At 54.3% G+C, this 21,543-nt stretch overlaps 1 protein-coding gene across 5 annotated transcripts in view; it reads left to right on the top strand.

Annotated features, from left to right (window-relative positions):
* Nucleotides 1-5,865: 5,865 nt before the first annotated feature.
* Nucleotides 5,866-21,543, top strand: part of ZNF512B (zinc finger protein 512B) — a 29,980-nt gene continuing 14,302 nt past the window's right edge. Inside the window, exons 1-12 of one of the 5 annotated variants that reach the window (XM_036395545.2) lie at nucleotides 5,866-5,891; nucleotides 9,981-10,103; nucleotides 11,101-11,180; nucleotides 11,942-12,070; nucleotides 12,419-12,591; nucleotides 12,756-13,009; nucleotides 13,796-13,867; nucleotides 15,438-15,572; nucleotides 16,866-16,990; nucleotides 19,403-19,495; nucleotides 20,298-20,396; nucleotides 21,135-21,422. In XM_036395545.2, the coding sequence (XP_036251438.1) occupies nucleotides 9,983-10,103; nucleotides 11,101-11,180; nucleotides 11,942-12,070; nucleotides 12,419-12,591; nucleotides 12,756-13,009; nucleotides 13,796-13,867; nucleotides 15,438-15,572; nucleotides 16,866-16,990; nucleotides 19,403-19,495; nucleotides 20,298-20,396; nucleotides 21,135-21,422 (1,569 nt within the window). In that variant the 5' untranslated portion in view covers nucleotides 5,866-5,891; nucleotides 9,981-9,982. Of the gene's footprint in view, nucleotides 5,892-6,064; nucleotides 6,134-9,980; nucleotides 10,104-11,100; nucleotides 11,181-11,941; nucleotides 12,071-12,418; nucleotides 12,592-12,755; nucleotides 13,010-13,795; nucleotides 13,868-15,437; nucleotides 15,573-16,865; nucleotides 16,991-19,402; nucleotides 19,496-20,297; nucleotides 20,397-21,134; nucleotides 21,423-21,543 lie in introns of those variants that run through there. The other 4 variants (XM_036395548.2, XM_036395544.2, XM_036395546.2 and 1 more) reach the window with 4 other exon arrangements.

The raw sequence follows: 21,543 nt of genomic DNA, 5'->3' as shown, positions 1-21,543 counted from the left end.
AGAGCAGAGTGGGAGGACACGGTGTGCTGGGCACAGGGGTGGCAGTGCCTACCACTGGCTCTGCTGAGGTGCAGCTGGTTCAAATTGGAATGCCTGTCCTCAGTGGTTTGTATTCTCCATCTAATTAGGACCTGTCATCCCACCAGTGCACAGGGAGGATTACAAACCACCCCAAGGCATTGGGGAAGTTTGACATGAGCAACAAGTGCTGGCAGCCCAGTAAGCCAACCCTGCCCTGGGCTGCATCCCCAGCACCATGGCAGCAGAGAGGGGGGGTTTGTCCTCCCCTTCTCGGCTCAGGAGGGACCCCACATGCAGCACTGCCTCGAGCTCTGGGGATCCCAACATCAGAAGGTTGTGGAGCTGCTGGAGTGAGTCCAGAGTGTGAACCCAAAGGTGCTCCAAGGGCTGGAGCACTGCTGCAGTGAAGACAGGCTGAGAAATCTGGGGTTGATAAACCTGGAAAAGAGAAGGTTCTGGTGAGATCTTAGAGCCACTTTCAGTGCCTAAAGGAGCTGAATGACTTTGAACAAGGGTCTGAAGTGACAGGACAAGGGGGAATGGCTTTAAACCAGCAGAAGACAGGGTTAGGTTGGATATTAGGAATAAATCCTTCCCTGTGAGAGTGGTGAGGCACTGGCACAGGCTGCCCAGAGTAGCTGTGGCTGCCTCATCCCTGGAAGGGCTGCCTGGGTGCTGCCCCAAGTCAGAGCATCCCAGGGAAGAGTGAGGTGCCAGCGTGTGGCAGGGGCACAGTGAAACAGCCACTCCTGGGATGCTCCAACAGCCACAGCCCAGCTCTGGCACATCTGCCTCTGCCTCATCCCATAGCCCTGCTCCCCATCCCACTGCCTGGTGCTGGAGGACAAGACAGGGCTTGGGAATACACACAGAGTCTCACAGTGATGGCAGCAGAAGTCTTCTGCTCCTGTATGTTCTTGCTGCACATCCAGGACTAATCAATCTTGATTTATTGCTAATGAACTTGAAAACAGTGTTGGGATGGATCAGGTGCCACTCAGGGTGAGATGGATAATATAATTAAGATTTCCTCAAAGGTCCCGTTTTTCTTACCTTGTTAATTAAGCTGATGTGGGGCCCTCCATGCAGAATACGTAATGAGAGGCTGCCAAGACAGAGCTGGCTGTTAATGGGAGGTGATGCAGGAGGAAATGCTGGTCTTGACCGCAGGGCTGGAGACATTTGAGCAGCTCTTTGGTGGCTTGGTCCCCCAGAGCAGCCAAGAGCTGATCTCTGCTGAGAACTCAGCACATGCTTTGCACAAATCCAGTTGGAGCCCACAGGGCAGAGCGTGCAGTCACAGGTGGAGGTGGATGGGCTCATCCCTGTTTGGGATAGGCTGAGCATCGTGGCAGAGCACACCAAGGCACAGCCCAGGGTGTGGGGACGGGGCATTTCCTGCAGGAATCCATGAGCAGCCCCCAGCAGCAGCTCTCTCCCAGGGCTGGAGCCTGTGGTGCAAGGAGGAGGGGAAGCTGCTCACTCCCCGTGGCCCAGGCACGTTTTTGGTGCTTGCACTGGTGGTGACTTATGACAATGAATTAATGGCCTCTTAATAAGGGAGACACTTTCCTTAATTAGAAAGTATCAGAGCAGGGATAATTGCTTCATTTCTTTTTGTTCCCCTGTATTACTTCCTTCATTTTTGGTCCTCATTCTCAGCTGCTGGATGCCCTCTGAATGCTCTGCTTTCCCAGAGCCAGAAACACTCCCAGGGACTGTGGGCATGACACAGAGACAGGAAAGAGGGAGAGAAGTAGGTGTGGGTATGGCTGTGGAGCTTTTACTGGGACAAGGATGAAGAGGGGTGGGTGCAGATGCAGCTACAGTGCTGCTGCTTCCACCAGGGGGGTCCCAGGTTTGCAGCAGTGCCAGGTGCTGGCAGCACCTGGGCAGGGTCAGAGCAGGGATCTGCCTGTTTGCACTGGAGTTGGTGGCACATGGGACCACCTGGCAAGGCTGGAGTAAGGGGGAGGCAGCATCCACAGGCTGGAAGCCACCAGAGGGAAGGCAGCAAGTGGTGGGAGTCAGGCAGCCCAGGGAAGGCAACAGGACTAAAATAAAGAATTGATCCAAAACAAGTATCATTTGGGTTGACCAGAGCTGTTCCCCAGCCTGGATGCACCGGTAGATTTGCTGCAAAACCAAGTTGAACATCCACAGCATTTCACTCGGGCCTTTTTTGGAAAGGCAATTTTGGGGTTTGGTTTCGGGACATTCCCAGGCAGCACATTTGCACAGGCTGTTACTGGGGCCTCCAGGAAAATCCTTCACAGCCCCCCCAGAAAATTAGCTGCTTCACTTCCCATCAGAGGAGGCACTTTCTAAAACTAGGAAGGATTTGATGAAGCCACATAACTTCATCACCAGCTGCACCCCCACAGCTCCCACTGCCTCTATGGGGCTGATGGGTCCCCATGGGACATGCCCCCCATGTCACCACAACCCTGTAAGTTATAAAAAGCAGTCTCAGGGCTGCTGGGAGCTTTACAGCTCCAGCTCCTCCTTGAGGCAGGAGCTTTTCCCCCCTTAGCCTTCCCTCTTTGCACTGCAACCATTTTGCTTTGTCGCCATATCTAAAATTGAATCTGTTTGGATTTTCTCTCGCTCTTCTTTTTTTTTTTTTTTTCCCCTTTTGCTTATATTTGCTGAGTGCATTCAAGCACAGGGAGGGGGAAAAAATAATAAAAAATCCATCAGCATAATTCCTGGCTGCGGGAGTGATGGCAGGCTCGGGTTTCCAATCAGCGGCCCGGGCTGCGGAGCAGCGAGCGGGAGGAGGCTGGGGCTGCCCCGGATGCTGCGGCACAAATCAGCTGCAAATCCCTCTTTGTTCGGGAATCACTCTCTTTCAGCCGGGCCAGCCTCTGCACAGCCCGTCCCGTGGATGTGTGAGCATGTGGCTGCTCCAAGGGGCTTTGTCCCCCTGCCACTCCAAGGATAAAGGGGATGCAGCAGCCGGCTGGGATCCTTTATCCCAGGATAATGCCTTGGGATACAGGGGATGCAGAGTCTCCCATCATGGGTCTGGGCATCAGTCATGCCCTTTCCCTCACCTGTCTCTGTGCATGGTGCTCAAGGCTCAGCAGACATGGGCTCCCAGTGCTCCCAGTGCTCCCAGTGCTCCCAGTGCTCCCAGTCCCATGCATTAAGCATCTCACCATCCCACTAGTGGAGATGCTGGCCCTGCACAGCCATTAGTGGGAGATTTTGGGATGTCTCCAGAGCAGCGACATGTGCAAGAGGCTCTGCAGACCCAGCATACATTTCATTATAACAGACTTAAGGGTCTGAAGGGTGCTGCTGCAGCCCATGGATCAGACACTGCCACAGGCTGCCCAGAGAAGCTGTGGCTGCCCCATTCCTGGAAGTGTTCAAGGCCAGGCTGGACAGGGCTTGGAGCAGCCTGGTGTAGTGGAAGGTGTCTAACTGTGATTCTAAAATGTGCTTAAAATGTGCCTTTAAGTTACTTTTTAAAGTGTAAATGCCCCATGAGCCCGGCCCATTCTGGGCAAGGAGCATTGTCCCAGCTCCAGGTCCCAACATCCCAAGAGGATCTGCATCCAGAAAACCAGATTATTTCCTGCCTTTCCTTAAAGGGTGGTTTTTACATTTGTGGAGTTTTAAACTCTTGGCCAGGTGGGATACAAGCCAGAACTGACCCTTGTAGGGGGATACCCAAATTGCTGCTGGGTTGGGGTGGAGGTCACTGTGCTGGCTGCATCCTGGCAGGCACAGGCCAGCTCCAGGGAGATCTGCTCAGCACAAGAGGCTGGGGAAGCAATATCAGGACTGCATGGAGGGTGGCAGCACCTCGCTGATACAGGCTATGTAATTGTTTTTTCCCTCATCACCTCTTCCTGGGGTCCGTATCAATTTAATTTACATGCTCAATGGCTTGGACTGTTTAATCCCTGCTGCCAAGCACCTTCTCCAGCATCTACAGCTGCAGTGTGTGCCTGGGTGCTGCTCCTTGGCCTCCTCCTGCCTCGAGTGGTGGGAACAGTGGGGACAGTGGGAGCAGTGACCAGGGGCCAGAGCACTGGGAATCACCATGTGGCGCCTCCACAGCATCGTGCTGGTTTGCAGGGATGAGCTCTCATCCACAACCCACCTCTGCAACAAAGCCACAGTGCGAGAGGGGATGTGATGTTTGCCTGTGAGCACATGGAGGAAGGCAGCACCACTGCCCCTGTTGCTCTTCCTCCTCCTCCTCCTCCTGCCTTTCCCAGCACAGCTCTGCCTGTGAAACAAAGCTCTCCTCAGCATCTGCTTAACATTTGCTGCTCTTTTCAAGTCCATCCCTTGGCCTGCTCTGCTAAGCAGAGCCTGAAAATAACAACAGTGGGTGCCTTTATATTGCATAATTTCAGGGGTTTGTTCCTCACCCAGCCTGTAGCTGCCTGCTCTCCCTGCCCCTGTCTAACCCATCGTGGCCAAACTCCCTATCTCCCCTCACCCTCATCCCTTTCCTGGAGATGCAAAACTGTTCTTTCTGGATACAGAAAATGGACATTGTGGCACCTTCGCACATGTGGAACAGCTGCCAGGGTGAGCGATGGGCACCGTTTACAGCGAGGAGGGGACCTCGAAGGTGCTGAAGGCACTGCCTGGTCTCAGCGAGCACGTGGAGCTGCCCAACAGCCACCCCAGCTCTCCCGGGAGGCAGCTCCTTGTCTGGGAAGCGAGCCCGCCTCGGATATGCCTCATTTTATACAAAGAAGGTGGGCTGTGCCTGTCCCTCCCACCCTGCTGAGCACCCTCCGCTCCACCGATAACCATACCTAGCAATTACACCGAGCTTTCCCTGCTCTCTGCAGACGTTAATTAAGCTCTTTTCCCCGCAATGGAGACAAAGAGGGGAAAACCGCGGGGAAACTCCCGGCTTGGGTTGGGCTTTTTTTTTTTTTTTTTTTGCACAACTGTGCCACAGGGCCTCCCAGTTCCCGGCAGCACCGCAGGATCACGCACTGGTAATGGCAGCAGGATGGCCCTGACAGCGATGGTTGCTCTGGGTTCTGCTCTCACCTGGCAAAATTTATGTGGTTTTCCCTAATTTCTTGGCTACTGCTGGGTCCTGGTGTGGCTGTGCATTCCTGCAGCCGGTAACCAAGGCTGGCTGTGTCCTGCAGCCCCTCCCCAGGTGCCCCCGGCTCTGCCGAGGTGACATCCCAAGCCTGGGAGCTGGGAAAGTGTCCCATGGGCATTGCAACAGGCTCACGCTCAGCATCATTCCCGGAGGTTGGGGTGGCTTTACAAGGGGACCTGGAGCGCCCTGGGTTTAGATGTATTGATGGATGGGGAGGGCATCCTACCCGCACTTTTGCAGGCAGGATGATGAACAGGACACCCTGAAGACAACAGTGACATACAGGACACTGCCAACACCTTGGGAGGTAGGATGATGGGCAGGACACCCTGGAGGAAAGGATAACGGGCAGGGCACCTTGCCGGGCAGAATGACAGGCAGGTCATCCTGTCTGCACCTTGGAGAATCGGGTAAAGGGAAAGGCGTCTTGCCTACGACCTGGAAGGCAGGAAGGAGGGGAAGATGACAGGCAGGACACTCAGCGCCTGCACCCTGAGGGCAGGACGGCGGGCAGGACACGCTGCCCGCACCCCGGGGTGTGACAGAGGCCAAACAGCCTGGACGTGCGGAGGGCAGCTCGGCACCGTGCCCGCATCCCGCGGAGGCAGCGCAGCGCAGCCCTGCCCGCACCGGGCTCCGGCCGCACCTGCCCAGGTCAGCCCGGTGCGGGGGGCGCTGCCCCGTCCCGCCCTCCCGGGGCGGCGCCCCCGCCCGTCCTCCCGGTGCCGATCCCGGTGCCGGTCCCGGAACCAGGCGAGGCCGGAGCGGCCCGGTGGCGGCGGTGAGGGGCGCGGGGCGGGCCGGGCCGGGCCGGGCGGGGCAGGGAGCGCGCATGAGCCGCGGCGGCGGCGGCGGCGGCGGCTGCGAGGGGCGGGCGGGAGCGCGGCAGCGGAGCGCGGCGCCGCCGCGGGTGTGGGCGCGCCGGGAGCCCCGCACGGCGGCCCGGGGGCGGCGGGCGGCACCGCCTGGCCGGCCGGGGGGTGCCGGCCCAGCGCGCCCCGCACCGCGGCCCGGCCCGCCGAGGTAAGCACCGAGCGGCCCCCGGCCCGCCCGGCCCCGCGGCGGGGACCCCCGCGCCCCGCTCCGCTCCGCTCCGCCCGCCGCCGCGTCGCCATTTTGCCGCTCGCTCTTCCCCTCCCGGAGCGCGGCCGGGCCGGGCTGGGCCCTCCGTCCCCTCCCTGCCGGGCCCGGCCCGCGGGGAAGCCCCGGCCGCCTCCCGGGGATGGGGCGCGGGCCCGCGGGGTGACAGGCCCGGGCGGCGCTGCCCGCGGGGTGACAGCGGGGAGGGGCAGCGAGGGGACGCGGGCGGCACGGCCGGGCCGGGAGGTGACAGCACAGAGGTCCCCCTGCTCGGGAGGTGACAGCGGCAGCGGGCAGGGCAGAGCTCCCCGCGCCCAGGAGGTGACAGCGGCAGCGGGCAGAGCTCCCCGCACCCGCTGACCCCCGGGACAGGGGGCACACCGGTCCCCGCGGCTCGGTGCGGACTCATTGTCTGCCAGGCATGTGCGGGCGCTTTTCCCTTCGTGTCAGTGCCCGGGGACGGCGAGGGGAGGGACGGGATAACGCGCCTCGAACAGAAACTTTACACCCTCAAATGCCTCGTCTGCGCCTGGCCAGAGCCATGTGCGGCAGGAGCGGGGTGTGCGTGCCTCGGGTGAGGTTCTCCCTCCTGGAGAGCCTCGATGGGTGTCACTCGGTTTGGGTGATAGCGGCGGGATGTGCCGTGTCCCTCCGGGGCTGCCCGGCTGTCTGCCGTGCCCAGCGAGGCAGCGGCTCGCAGGGCTTCATCCGCCACGTGCTTCCCTCCCGGGGAAACCTCCAGCGAGGGCGATTCTTCGACAGGAAGCCTCTCCCTCCGCTGCCTTGTCTTTATTCCCTGCAAGTTTTTCCCAGCATCTCTGGTTCTGCCAGGAGTTCATGGGAGGGAGCACAGCTCCTCCGACAGCGACAGGGATGGTAGTGCCCTTTGGCATCCATCATCTGTGCTGGCACACGGCTTGTCCTGGGTCAGGCAGCTCCCTTGGCTTTTGGTGTTCCGTAGTTCTAGAGCTGTTGGTAGATTATTGATGATAGGTAGAGCAGATTGACAGGTGACCAGGCAGTTGTCATGCAGCAAAGCCCATCTGTAGGGATGTGACTGAGGTGGGAATCCTGGCAGGAGAGCCTGGGGTCATGGTCTGCAGGTGACTTTCCACTGGTAACCATAACGATGTTGTGAGAGGGTCACAGCCAGCCCTGGCTATGTACATGCTCCTTCAGGCCTTATCCAAATTAATGAGCAGGAATTTCTGCATAGAATTATTTCCCCTTTCCCATTCTATGCCAAATTTCCAGCTGCATAGGGCTGCCAGTGGCTTGGGAACAGTGCCTTTTGTTCCCAAATGTCACTTTCCCCTTCCCACAGCCATGGGTTTCCTCCTTACCCTTGCTCCCAGCAATACCAGTTTAGCCTTCACTCATCACATTTTGGTGCTTGCGTTCACAGGAGCTTTTTTTTCCTGGAGCTGGGGTGAGATGTTTCAAAAATGTTGCCACAAAGTTCTAAAAAGTTACCTGGAAAGAGCTGGAGACCTCATAAGATGCTACTTGGCCCAGCCTTCCCACACCACATCCCGTCCCTGGCTCATGGCTGGAACCTGTGGATGCCTTCTCTTCCCATTACCAGTTGCAAAAGAGTTTTCAACAAAACCTTAAGGAAAGTGTGGAAGAGCACACACTGCCTATTTTCAGTGTGTGTTACTCAAACATGAGTGAGAAATTTGAACATTACCAAAAAACCCCACAATGGGCTGATTTTTGCTCTGTGTCCCCTGGACAATTCCTCTGTGATCCCTGGGGTTGTTTCAGTGGCCAGGGAGCAGATTTTGGCTCTTGCTGACAGGTTTATGACATTTTTATTTTTCATTTGGTTAAAAAATAATGAGAAAAATGCAAAGGAGTATTTGGTGTGGAAAAACAGAAGATTCAGAACCTCTCAAGCTGGGCAGAGAGGATTCCTTTGAGGGACAGGTGTGTTCAGGGCGGTGAGAGGTGTCCAGCTGCTGGAGCAGGGCTGAGCTGGGCACTTTGGATGTTTTGGGAAGGGAGAGTTGGGAGGATGCTCAGTGGTATGCAATGTCATGAGGTGCAGGAGGAGAGCACCAGAGATGTCAACAGGGTCTGTCCTGGCTGTCACTCTTTGCGTGTCACCTCGAGCTGGCCAGTGAGGCAGGCAAGGAGGTTCTGTACTCTATCCCCCATGGCATTTTGGCACTAGCCCTGGCTGGATAGAGGTGTCAGTTGTGTGGGTTTCCCCTTGGTTTTCACACCATTGTAAGCACAGAAATCTTGTCTTTGGCTTTCACTTCACTGGTTTTTGGTGAGTCTGCTTTTTCCCCTTTTTCCTTTGAGCAGCTTGAGTGAGGGTTGCTCAGAGGTACCAGACAGCAGAATGGGAAGAAAGGGGACTGCCACATTTGCCTGTGGAGGACTGGGGACAGTAGCAGTGCCCACACTGATGGGAGTGGAGCAGCAATTTGGGAAGGAACCACAGGGTCCCCTCTCCGTGCCTGCTCCAGAAAGGAGCTGCTGTCAGGCAGACTACAAACTCCTACCCAGCTCTCCCACCAAAAGAGCCCAAATTAGTTGAATCAGCGATCCCCATGTTCAGCACCAAATGCCACAGAACCAGTTGCCAAGCTGGAATTTCTCACTTGATCCGATTAACCTTTGTGCCCATGCAAACAACCACATATGTGTCACCAGCCAAGCACATGCTGGAAGCTTTTGCCAGCTCTTGGAGCATGTGGGCTGCATCCCACATGGAAAGTCCCAGATCCTACACAGAAAGTCCCTGGGGACACCTCAGAAAGAACTGCTGGACCCTCGTGTCCTGCATGTTGGTGGCATGGCTGGCAATCTGGCCACACAGGAGATGCTCCTCCATCCTCTGGGCATGAGGACAGACAGGATGAGTGTGGATGCTCTTGGGAATCAGCTCCTTTGAGTTGAATGATGCTAAACATGTGGGAGGAATTGCAGGTGATGAGTCAAATCCGTGTTTTAAAAAACACATGGGTGAACATCAGCATCCCGTCCCAGCCAAGGTCTCAAAGTCATGGTGGTCCAAGGAATCTCTTCCCAAGGGCCTGATGCTCTCGTTGTGGAGGCATGGAGGACCTCTTTTCCCCAAATCCATATATGGCATCTCCCAGAGCAGCCCCCATCCTCAGATGTGCCTTTGCTTGTGCTGTTGGGAGGGGAAGAAGGAACTTGAAGCCGGAGGCAGAGCCAGTCATGCCGTGGGCTTCCTCTTGGCACTGCTGAATGGAGGGGTGTCCTACTGCCCACTTCCATCAGGAGTGAGAGTGGGCCTTGTGCGATAATTCCTGACATTCATTATTTATAGAGAAGCCAAATTGAATTATTAATACAGAAAATTCAGATAGCATTAACAATTCTCAGTTTATAACAGTTTCCCATTAATAAGGAAAATTGGAAATTTATCATTACATCTGTTCATTAAAACTCACTTTTTTTTTTTTGCTTTTGGTGTCTTAAATGAAAGCGGAGAAATAAACGAAGAGGAAAAGCCATTTATTCACTACTTCTCTGGGCAAAGTCAGCCCATAATTTTTAATAAAGTCTTTGCCATTGTATGTGAAGGGGAAGCCAGGCTGTAATGAAAGCAGCTTTCCAGCCATGTCTGTGGCGTTCCTCAACTGTAGAACAAATACTCGGAAGCACGTCCCGTTTCTTCTCTTTGTGGGAATCTTGAAGCTGCGTGATGGTTTTCTCATTTCCCTCCCTCCCCAGCAGCTCTCCTTGCTTTCACCATGTGTTGTTCCCAGCTCCGAGGAGTGAATTTTAACGCCTCCCCTGCTTCTTTCAGAGATGGCGGATTCCTATACCTGTAAAGGTGGAAGGAAAACTGCAGGCTCTAACAAACCCACTGCCAGCAAAGAAAGCAGGATGGAGACAAGGATAAACCCACCGGCAGAGCTGCCCAAGCTGGGTAAGGAGCTGATTTGTCCTTTCAGTGGAGGTGGATGGGGCAGAGAGGGTGAGCCCAGAGGCAGGAGTTGGGGGGTGGCTGCCAAAACAAGTGGCCTGGTCTCGATGTGTCTGCTCCTCACTTTGACTCAGCAGTGAGGGCTGTGCTGGCCAAAAAGCCCCAGCTCTGAGAGCTCGGTGCTGGGAGCAGGAGGGGAGGGATGGAGATGATCTCTCCCTTCGGAGAGGCGTGTGTCTGGCTTAACGAGATGGGTGTCTCGCCGCCCATTTATCGTGTTGGTAGCTAAGTGTTACATCAAAGGATGGAAAGGCTTAAATGAGTTCAGGCCATCTGCTGCCTCCCATGTTGCGGCCCCCGGGATGGAGGCTTGCTGGCGTACAAGCCCCAGGGGACCCTCACACTAAGGGCTGTCACGCTGATGGATGGCTGATTTCTCTATCCAGGAATCTCCAGGCCCAAGGAGATTTTTCCTCCTGTCTCTTTATGCTGAGCAGATCCCCTCTATGAGAGAGGGTCCCGCTGCCTTTACCTTGGTAAGGGCAGCTCTGGATGCTGAGGGGTGCCTGCACCCCTGGAGAGGGTTGGACCCCAGCGATGCAGCTCAGACGGGGCTTCCAAAATCAGTGGCTTTGTGGGGAAATGCGTGTGCCCTAAATGTTTCCCAGATGCCACTGTTACCTTGAGGGGATTAAAGCCATAATTGCAAACAGAGGAGGATAAGTTATTGCTAAAGGGAATGAACTCCAGCTGTCTGCAATATGAACACGCCTGTGTTCAGGAGACTGTTTCTCCCTGTGTCACGTCTTATCAGCACCTCATTTGCAGGGGAGCTGGCATTGCCTTCCAGAGGGGCATCTCCATCCTTGCTAGGACAGAGAATGGCCAGCCTAGAGCTGAGGGCACAAGGCAGGCAGCAGGGAGCTGGGGCTGGGCAGCAGAATTACTGGGACAGTGGCTCCTCTGGCACAGCTGGTGATTGTGCTGTGTCTGTTTGCAGGAAATGCAACCAGTGACAAAACTGAAGGCAGGAAGAAAGGAAGACCCAAGGCTGAGAACCAGGCGCTGAAAGATATCCCTGTAAGACCTCACACACTCCAGTCCCTGAGCCCTCCCTGCTTCACTCTGACTTATGTGCCCTGCACTGTGCACTCCAGCCAGCCCTATTCCACTGTGGTTTAATCTTCAGAACAGCCTTGTCTTGGGCTGAGCAAGATCTTGGTCCCTCAACCCCTACGTGCAGGCATCCATTACTTTCCAAAACCCTGGTTAAGGAACTGTACCCCTTTCCAGCCTTGCTTTCCCAGAGCAATGTCCAGATGACCGGATCCTGTCACAGCCATGTCAGGCTTGGCTAATGAGCCAGCAGCAATGGCAAGGGGGTGATTTATTCCCTGTAGAGCTGTGCAGTTTAATTCATGCCTGGTAGCATGGACAACACATGGAGTAGTTTGTCATGAGAGCAGGGACATGGGGTGATTTACGGACTAGATGAAATGTGGGGTGATTAAATCAGCCAGGTGACTTCAGGCCTGATTTATTCCCCAGCCTGGTAGGGAGTGTGTGTGCGCTCTGGGAAGCACAGCAAGGTAAAGCCTCAGCAGGAATCATTAGCCTGTGGAGTCTGCAGCATCTGTCCCAGCAGCTCTCACTGGAGTGAGCACTGATACCCTGAAATACACCCCTGAGGTCCCCTTCATGACTGGTGGTGGAAGGTGGAAAGGATGGATGGGAATAATCAGATTTCCCATATGCTCTCCCAGCTCCCTTGGGATGTATCAGCACACAGCCAGGCACAGGGTGCTCTTCACTCAGCTATCTCTTGTTTCTCCTGTTCCCAGCTTCCCCTGATGAACCAGTGGAAGGACGAATTCAAAGCCCACTCTAGGGTGAAATGTCCCAATTCAGGCTGCTGGCTGGAGTTCCCCAGCATTTATGGCTTGAAGTACCACTATCAGCGCTGCCAAGGGGTAAGGAAACTGGAGACCTGTCTGTCCTTTCCCGTGGCTGGCTCTTCCATTACCATCTGCAGGGTAAAGCTGCTCTCAGGCCTTAAACACCAGGAAAAACATGAGGTTAAAATGAGGAAATGGGGAGGGCAGAGGTGGGCCAGGAGCAGTTTGTGAGGTGTGTGTGTGAGAGGGACTGAGATCTCTCAGCTCAGTGTGAGGTCTGGCCAGGGGAATCATGGACTTCGGGTAATCGTTTGGAAGGGCAGAAGGGTATTACACATGATTTATGTTCATGCCTGTGTCAGAAAAAGCCTCTCTTTTGTGATCTAACATCTGTGCTCACCTGCTTCTCCCTGCTTCACTCAGGGTGCAATCTCAGAGAAGCTGACATACTCATGCTCGTACTGCGAAGCTGCCTTCACCTCCAAAACCCAGCTGGAAAAGCATCGGCTCTGGAATCACTTGGACCGGCCAGTGCCAACCAGCAAAGCAGAAAACAAAGTGCCCAAGGCCATTGGGAAGAGCAGTGGAAAGAAAAGGTACCAGGCTGTGGCTGGGCTGCATGGCAGTGGCACAGGGATGGTTGGGAGAAGGGGAACATGCCTGCCTCCATTCCTACAACCTGGGCTGGCGAGGGGGGAGAGGTGTCAGGACACTTGTCTAACAAGCCCTCTTTAAACAAGCCCTCTGTGCTTTGCCCTAGACCTGCTGAGAGTTCAGCTTGCCCCACCATCCATCCCAAACAGGCAAAGACGGAAAAAGCCGTGGCCCAGGAGCACGCGGAGAACGGCGAGTGCCTGGCGGAGAGCCGGGAGAGCAAGGAGTTCCAGATTGCAGCAGCTGAGGCCATGGCAGCTGCCACCCCCACGGCCAAATCCTCCAGTGGCAAGGACGTCGGGCAGCAGCGGGGCAGCCAGGCCTCCCTGCAGGAGGAAGACCCCGAGAGGATGAAGCACAGTAAGATTAGAGCCCAGGGCTACACTGGTTCAGAAGGTGTCCCATGGGAAGGGGATCTGCTGCAGCCAACACTACTGAGAGTGTCTCTGAATCCAAGGGATGGCCAAGCCTTTTTTCCAGACCTTGATAACTTGCCCTGCTCTCCAGTTTCTTGCAGCTTCAGTGGGAGTTTAAACTCCACAGTTGTAGCTGTGGTGGAAGTATTTCCAAAGGACCTGTGTGATGGTTGGATTCAATGATCTTAGAGATCTTTCCAACCTTAACAATCCTATGATAGGATTGGAAATGGGTTGAATTCCTGGCAGCACAGCAAGCTGCCGTGTCAGCCTGTCTGTCCTCTCTGAGTGTGTGAGGTTAAACCAGAATGGTTCTGGCAAACTCATCTTCCTGAAGGATTGGGACAGGATGAGGAGTCTCTGTCTGTCCATGGTCACTGCTGAGCTGGTGTAGGACAGTGGTTGTCCCCATCATGGTTTCCACTGCTTGCAACACCAAAGCAAACCACCACAGCCACATAGCCACATGTGGGAGCTGCTTAGCTTTTGCACTAGGCAGAGCCACCACTTTCACTCATTGAATTAATCCTGAATAACAGATTTATCCTGGTTTTGTGGAGTGGGAAGCAGCAGTCTGTTGGTGTTTAGTGGGTGGGTGCTTCATTTGACAGCCTTTGACCCACTCCTAACATGGAGTGTGTGCCCACCCCATGCCCCAGGACTGATGAATCCCCCTGGCAGTACAGTTATTTGACCAAATCTCTCTCTCTGTTTCTCTCTTTTGAGTCAGGAAGGAAACAGAAAACTCCTAAGAAGTTTACGGGGGAGCAGCCGTCCATCTCGGGGACATTTGGACTGAAAGGTAATACAGGACAACTCGGGGCAGCTGTAGGTTGTACCTTCTCCCCAGGGCATTGCAGGGAAGTCCCTTTCCCAAGGGAAGGGCTCCCTGTGGTGGAGTCAGACAAAGCCCGAGGATCTCACACTGGAGGAGCTGGCACCTTTTACCATGAGAGAGCCATAAAGAGAGTGAAAAGCAGCAGCAGAGCTGGGACTGATTAACCCTGTCCACTCTGCTCTGGAGCCTGGCGCTGGGAAAGGGGGGACAGAGGAAAGGATCTGGGTGTGTGCTCATCTGTAACACAAGAGTAACGAGCTGCTGACACCAGTGAGATACGAGAAACATCCTCTCATCAGCATCCCACCATGCTGCGTGCCGCAGCGCTTCCAGCGGCATCGGAAGGAACTCTGCTGCCTAGAGAGGCTCGTGACGCACCCATCCCTCAGCCTCCATCTCCTGGGCTGGTCGCCCACGTTCGGGAGAATGAATCCAAGGGAGAGGAGACATGTTGCCGGGATGTTTGCTGAGAGGAGGCCCAGGAATTGGCTGCTGCAGCCTGACAAAGCAAGAGCAAGTGGGACTTTGGTCATGCTCCATAAATACACCCAAATGGGCTTGGGAAGGAGGGGGAAATCCTGGAGCATCCCTGGAATGAAAGCAACTGGATTCAGGCTGACTATGAGATACGTTCAGCCAGAGAAATAGGAAGCAGATTTCCAGGCACTGCAGGAGGCAGCACCTTCCAGGATGAGGCACTCGGGGGAGAGGCACTAATGGCTTTGAAGGAATTGAACACTGACAAGCAGGCTGGATGTGGTCTCTGTGATTTCCTTTCCTCTGGCTCCTGGGAAGTCTGGGCTTGTTTCCCTTATCTTCCCCACAGAGGCGCTGCTGGAGACTGAACCATCTGCTGTGGGTTCCTGGAGAACAAGGTGTCCCCATGACCCAGTGCCTCAGATGGAAGGTGCAGATGGGGCAGGGGTTTGTCTACGCTCCCCAAGCTCCATGTGGCAGTCACTGCCCCAGCATGTCATGGGGTGCTGTCTCCATTCAGACCCTGGGTTTGCAAGAGTCACAGCCCCCAGGTTTAGGGGGATGTGGATCTGACCTGGTAGTCACCTCATTACCTCCAGCACCTTCTGTGGAAGCACAGGCACAGGGCTGAGCTACGCATGGATTTGGGGATCCAGGGGAGTTAAACAGCATTTCCAGTGCAGGAACATCAGCAGGAACATCCCTTTTACAAACTGAACTTGCTGTTCCAATTCCCTCCTTCAGTTTCTTGCAAAACACCTTATTCCCTTCACCCCATCCTGTCTGCCTGGCTGGAGGCATCCTACCTCACTTTGCCATGGAGTTTCCATAGTTCATTTTCCCCAACACAAGTTTATGATGCTGTTTGTGAAACACCACAAGCTGTTAGAATATTGCTTGTCATAATTATGGACCCGAGCCTACATGTACAGCCTTGGCAGACACGCAGCCAGCTCAGTGTCCCTGGCTTAGAGGGAGAGATTTTTTTACCTGTTAAATGTGAATTGCTCAGAAGGCATTAAAGCAAGTAGTGAATAAAAATCCTCTTTCCTTACAGGTCTTGTCAAAGCAGAGGACAAAGCAAAAGCTCATCGAGCCAAGAAGCTGGAGGGAAATGCCAACATGGAGGAGCTGAAAAAGAAACCTCCAGGAGCTGGTGTGAAGAAGGAAACACCTGTGCATCCACCAGCAGGTGAGGCTGGTGGGGGCAAAGCACAGGCAGCAGCTCTCTGTGCAGTTTAGCTCCTTTTCTGTGCACTACCCCAAGCCTGCATGGCCCCTACCTTCATGCCTCCATCCCCACACCCCTCTTGCCCCAGCAGGTTGTTTGCTGGGTGAATTTTCCGGCAGGTTTGTCAGGAGAAGCAGCACAAAGTCAGAGGTAGGAGCACACAACTCCTGACCTTTTGAGATATAACACAGATGTGGAAACAGCCACTGCTGCTAAAATATTGGTGCCGCCACAACTCACATCCTGAGGGGCGCCTTACCCTCAGTTCACTGCCAGGTCAACGTGATGAAAGTGCTGGGAGTTGAGAGCCAAGTTCCACCTGGCTTCACTGTGAGTCAGCATGTGACCCATGTGATGATGGCATTTTTCTAACATCATTCCCATGAATGACAGCAGTGCATAACTCTGGGCATAATTACGCCTTCCCTGAGCCTTGAGGTGCAGCCTACACCCAGCACAGGTTGCTTGCTTTCCCTGAGAGCTCTGACAGCAGGAGGAACGCAGGATGTGCAAGATAAACACAGCTGCAGTGCCTTGCACTGCTTTCAAATTCAAATAAACGACTCTCTGATCTCACAGCCATGCAAGAGCATCCAAATAAACAGACTTGGCGGATTTTATTCAGCCCAGGCTTCCCTTGCTGGAAGGCCAGCGCTGCTCTGCTGAGAACACGGCATGAACTCTGGACCTGGGAGCTGCTTTTGGCCCCACATATGTCTTATTTTGGGTTTTTTTAAGACCAGTCACAGCCATTCAAATAAACAGATGCCTGGAAGCCAGCAGTCCCCCAGCTTCCTCCGTGTCTGTCGGGAAGAGGATTGCCAGGGAAGCTTTCCAGGCACACGTCCGGATGGAGCTGAGACGCTCACCTTTGTTTCACTCCCGCTAATTGTTTCACTTGGCAGGGGGAAGTTATTCCAAGCAGGGCAGGATCAGGTGGCTGGGGGCACCATCATCTTTTTATAACTCCCAGTGTGCAAGATACCAGAGTGGTTGGAAAAGACCTGGGTCTTTCCCCAGGTCACCAGGTCTGGTAACTCTACATAAAATTGACCCAGTGACCCAGTTTATTTGGGCAGCTGCAGGAGAGTGGGACAGGGGGAGCTGCATGCTTCTTGTCCAGTTTTGGCTTTGCCTGGGAGAGTGTATCTCTTTTTTTAATATCAGGAACTTCCCACTTCACTGCTTTTCAACTTAGCAAATCAAGCAGCCGAGGCAGGTTGGATGCAACACCTCTCTTCTCTCCCTCACCAGCAAACCCCGAGGACCAGTGGCAGCGGGAGATCAGCGAGAAGGGGGAAGTTTCCTGTCCAACCTGCAGTGTTATAACCAGGAAAACTATTGTAGGACTCAAGAAACACATGGATGTCTGCCAGAAAGTAAGACCTTGCTTTATTCAGTCAAACACATGGATTTTGGGGGGAATGGATGTGTATATGTGCCTCTCATAAATGTGCAGTGATGCTCCTAAAACCTTTCTCAACTGTATTTGATAGAACACTTGTTGGTCATCTTCAGCTTGCTGGCTGGCTTGCATTGACCCAGAGGGATTTGGACACTAATTCTCAGCAATTCTGAATCCCTTTGCCCCAGTGTCTCAACAGAGTCAGGTATTTCTAGTAGCTAAACAAATAGTTTTAAGGCTGGAGAGATTGTTGGGGTTGTCTCTAATCTGGCCTCCTCTGGAGCCCTGGCTGTGGGGTTTCCCTGTGTGTTGTGCCTTGTATCCGATCAGATAAACTGGTTGCATGAGAGTGTGTCTCAGGGAGACTCTGAGCCTGGATGTGCTCAGGCAGGCTGTCAGGATGCAGGAGTTCAGTAATGGTGCAGTGAAAAATTGTCTCTGTGCCACTCCACCATCCATCAGAGCACAGGATTACATCTTCATCCGTCACCTGGCGGAGCCGTCGCCACAGAAAGCCAACGTGGGATCGATGCCTCCTGCTTTGAAAATATGTGGCTGGGCTTTGATTCCACATTCGTTTGCTGTAAATGCTTCCCCAGCCATTGCCTTGCTGTTTATACAGCAGTGGGAGGCTGCTCTCCCTCCCAAACCCCATCCTACAGCAATGCTGGGCAGGATCCTGCCGCCTCCAATATCCGCCTGGCCTCAGTGGAGTGGGGATCCTGGCCATCACTGGTCATATTTCCTCCACTTTGGAGCATCTCCCAAGCCAGGCTGGCTGTGTGCAGGCTGCACAGCCAGATGACCTGCTGAGCAGGGCTCTGCTGGAGCAGTCAGCAGTGTCTTCCCTGCTGGAAATATGCCAGCCCTATATTCAGCTGAAGATTTCGGGCTCCAGCCCTTGGAGTGGGTGTTCTGTCACAGTTCCTGAGAGGGAGAGTCCTTGCCAGAGCTGGCTGTGCTGCTCTGGGAGCTGGGATGCTTCCTGGAAACACAGACAGGACAGTCCCTGAGCTCCAGGTGTGTGACCAGAGGTTCAGCTCTCAGCATTCCATCTCTGAGATGAACCTGTGGCACAGCCTTAGTGAGACCCTGCTGCTACAGCCACGTGGGATCCCTATCAGAGCCAGCCTGGGGTTGAGGCACCCCCTCTTTTTAATGACTGATTTATTCCTTAGCTGGACAATGGGAAGAGGATGTGCAGGCTCCCAAAACTCTTATTAAAAAAAAAAAGAGCAGTCTGCACTAAGCAGTCTGCTTAGTGACTTGTTTCCTTTGGTTTTGGAAAGGAAATAAGGGATGGAGAGGGTTGCAACATGCTTGGGCCTGAAGGAGGCAAGGGCGGTTATATCATCCTGGAATCCCAGCTGGGAGGGCTTGTTGGAATGTGGACATGGTATGTTTTTAAGTGTTGACCTGAGGAGTAAATCCCAAGTTTGCTGCTAGTGGCATCTAATGAGTCAAGGAGCTGTTAGAATCCACCTTGTTAGGATGAAGTGCTTGGGTCTGGGACAAGATTAACTGATGGGAGTGCAGGTACCATGAGTCACTCCCAATTGACTGCAGTGAGTCTATTCTTCATTTTCCCAGAGTTCCATAATGAGGAGAGATTTGCAGATCCATCTTCATTGCCTCTTCAGCTTTTAGTTCAGTCTTGCTTCACCTTCACCACCCTCCCTTCAATCATCTGGCAGGAGAAGCAGGAATGACCACGGCTGGCCAGGCACTGGCTCCCTGTCGAGATACTCTGTCTCTTGGTGCCCAGAGCATGAACCTCCTGAATCAGTAATCTCTGGTCCCTGCCCCAGCAAAAGTCAAGATCTGTTCACCCACTGTGCAAATGCCCCTTGTACCTCGGGGTGTGCAGTTAATGCATCTCCCCACACACTCAGGAGGCTGAGTTGGGTCAAACAGCAATGAGAGGTAGAAAATATCCTCCTCTGATTGTGCCCTTAATTTCACACAGCCCAGGCACCCAGAAATTGCACTGTATGCCAGCATCTGTCTTACTTAACAGGACTGCAGAGTACTGTCCACTGGCATTGGTAGATCAAAGCTTCTTCTCTCTCTAACCCTTTAACAGGAAGAGTAAGATGCCAGATCCAGATGTTTTCAGCCACTGAGGCTTTAAATCTAAACCCAAAATGGAATGTTTTCCAAAAATTGGGGCATGTGGGTTTGATAACAGTATCCAGGACAACAGAGAGAAAGCTCTGAGCTGCAGGCAGGGCCTGGGATAGGAAACAGGGGTGCTGTGTTGCCTGCTGGGTCCCACCATTGGCTACTGCTGCAGCAACAGCCACCCATGGGGTTATTGACCAGCAGCAGCAGCAGCAGCCCTTGGAAGGATGTGGCCTATCTGGTGACTTGCCTTTAATTCCTTCAGCTGCAGGATGCCTTGAAGTGTCAGCACTGCAAAAAGCAGTTCAAGTCCAAAGCTGGGCTGAATTACCACACCATGGCTGAACACGTCAGCAAGGTAAGGGAGCTGGGCTGTGCTCGTCTTGTGCCTCCTTTCTCCATGCAGGTGAGGAAGCCATCCATCAAAACTCCTCTCTCCATGATCTTTGTAAAGGAGGGATCCACCTTTGGAGCATTTCACACACTGCTCAGCCTGGGAAGGTGGCCTTCCCCTTCCTGCCAAGGAAAGCATTTCCTCCTTAGGTAGTGAGTTAGGCTCCTGTTGATCCTGATAAGTAGAGCAGAGGGCTGAAAAAATAAATCAGGGTTTCAGACCCCAACATGGGGAAGATCTGGTGAGTATGGTGAGGTGGATTTTGAATGGCAAAGCTCTGCCTCCAAAACTGTGCCTGCAAATCTGGGACTGATGGGTTCTGCCTTGCACGAATCTCAAAATCTGATCTTTAGCTCTTCAATGTGCATGGGAGAAGCAGCCACAAAATTTATCATGAATAAATTTTGTACATCTCTGAGAGATACCAGGGCAAGGCATAACTACATTTCTACATGTCCCATGCTTACCAGTTGTGACTTGTCTTTTACCTGTGCCTTAATCTCCTGCTCTTCAGTCTTGCTGGTGAATCCTCTGTGCAGGAACTGCTCCTGGGTTTCTCAGCCGGCCCTTTGGGTGCAATCACAAGAAAGGCCTGAGCAGATCCAGCACATACCAACGCAGCAGTGGGAGATCCAGCTCTCCTAATGAGAGGTTCCCTCCAGCCCAGGGCAGCTCCCTGCAAGGCAGGGCTTTACCATCCACTCCTGGCACAGAGGACATGAGTAAATGGTTGACTCTGTCGCTTCTGTTACTTCCTTGTTTCCAGCCTGTTCCTGTGGAAACCGCTGGACTTGGTGAACAGGAAGAGCGGGAAAGGCTGAGGAAAGTGCTAAAGCAGATGGGAAAACTGAAATGCCCCAATGAGGTACGAGAACAATTCTTGTTTCTCGTTCTGTGAAAAAGTGGAAGGAGAGAGTCCCATGCAGAAGGGGACATGTACTCTCCAGGCATCCCTTGGCATGTGCTCAACGTTTCCACATTAGCTCAGCCATCCCAATCCCTGTCCCAGTGGCTCTGTGCACTCCAGCAACAGGACAGCCCTGCAGGAGGGTGGGCACAGGGCAGACTGAGGAGCGCTGGAGGGCAGGTTCTGCCTCCTGAGCTCAGGAAGGAGCACAGCCTGTCCTGGGCACAGCATAAAACCAAACCAAACCACACCAAAACCAGAGCCAGCGGGTTGCAGACAAGTCACGAACAGGTAAGGGAGGCGTGTGGCAGAGGTTTGTCCCGCGGGTGCTTTGCTGTCTGTGCAGGCAGCGCCTCCCCAGTGCCTTCCCCTCCCGCTGCCTGCTGTGTGTCTGTCCAGAGAGCTCTGTCCGTGTGTTTGGGCAGGGAGTGCCGGGGCGGGGACAGCTCCTCCCATCCCTCCAGGGCATTGTCTGTTGCGCTTGTGCCTGGCTCTTTGGGAACCGTCAAATTCCCCAACACTTGGACAGAATGGGTTGGCAGAGCTGCTCTTCAGAGTGGGCTCCTCAGGAATGCTGCTCTTCAAAGCAGGCTCCTCGGGAATGTTCCTCCCTGGAGAAACGGCACCCCAACCTTTTACACGTGGCCACGTGAAACCCCAGCCCTCCTTAACCCTCCCTTCTCCCCATCTCCATAGGGCTGCGTGGCCAACTTCTCCAGCCTGATGGGCTACCAGTACCACCAGAAGCGGTGTGGCAAGCAGCTTGCCGAGGCCGACAAGCCCGTGTTCAGCTGCCCACACTGTGGCAAGAAGTACAAATCCAAGGCTGGCCACGACTATCACGTGCGGTCAGAACACACGGCCTCGGTGAGCCCCCCGGAGGCCCCTGCAGCCCGAGGAGCGGGGCCATCCCCCCCCGGGGGGGACTGCAGAGCTGCGGAGCCCGTGGGCAGGACAGAGCCGGGCAGGGCCGGGCCGGGCAAGGCAGGTGCAGACGTCGGGCCGGTGTTGTTTTCTCCCTCAAATCACCATGCACGTGTGTTGTACCATGCAGTGCTGGGGGGAACAGGGTGCACCCTCCTCCACCCCTCCAAAAATGCTGTTT

This window comes from Molothrus ater, chromosome 17 (assembly GCF_012460135.2).
Source record: "Molothrus ater isolate BHLD 08-10-18 breed brown headed cowbird chromosome 17, BPBGC_Mater_1.1, whole genome shotgun sequence".
NCBI classification, from domain to species: domain Eukaryota; kingdom Metazoa; phylum Chordata; class Aves; order Passeriformes; family Icteridae; genus Molothrus; species Molothrus ater.
Note: the sequence above shows the minus strand (reverse complement) of the source record. Positions and strands in the feature narration are given on the sequence as shown.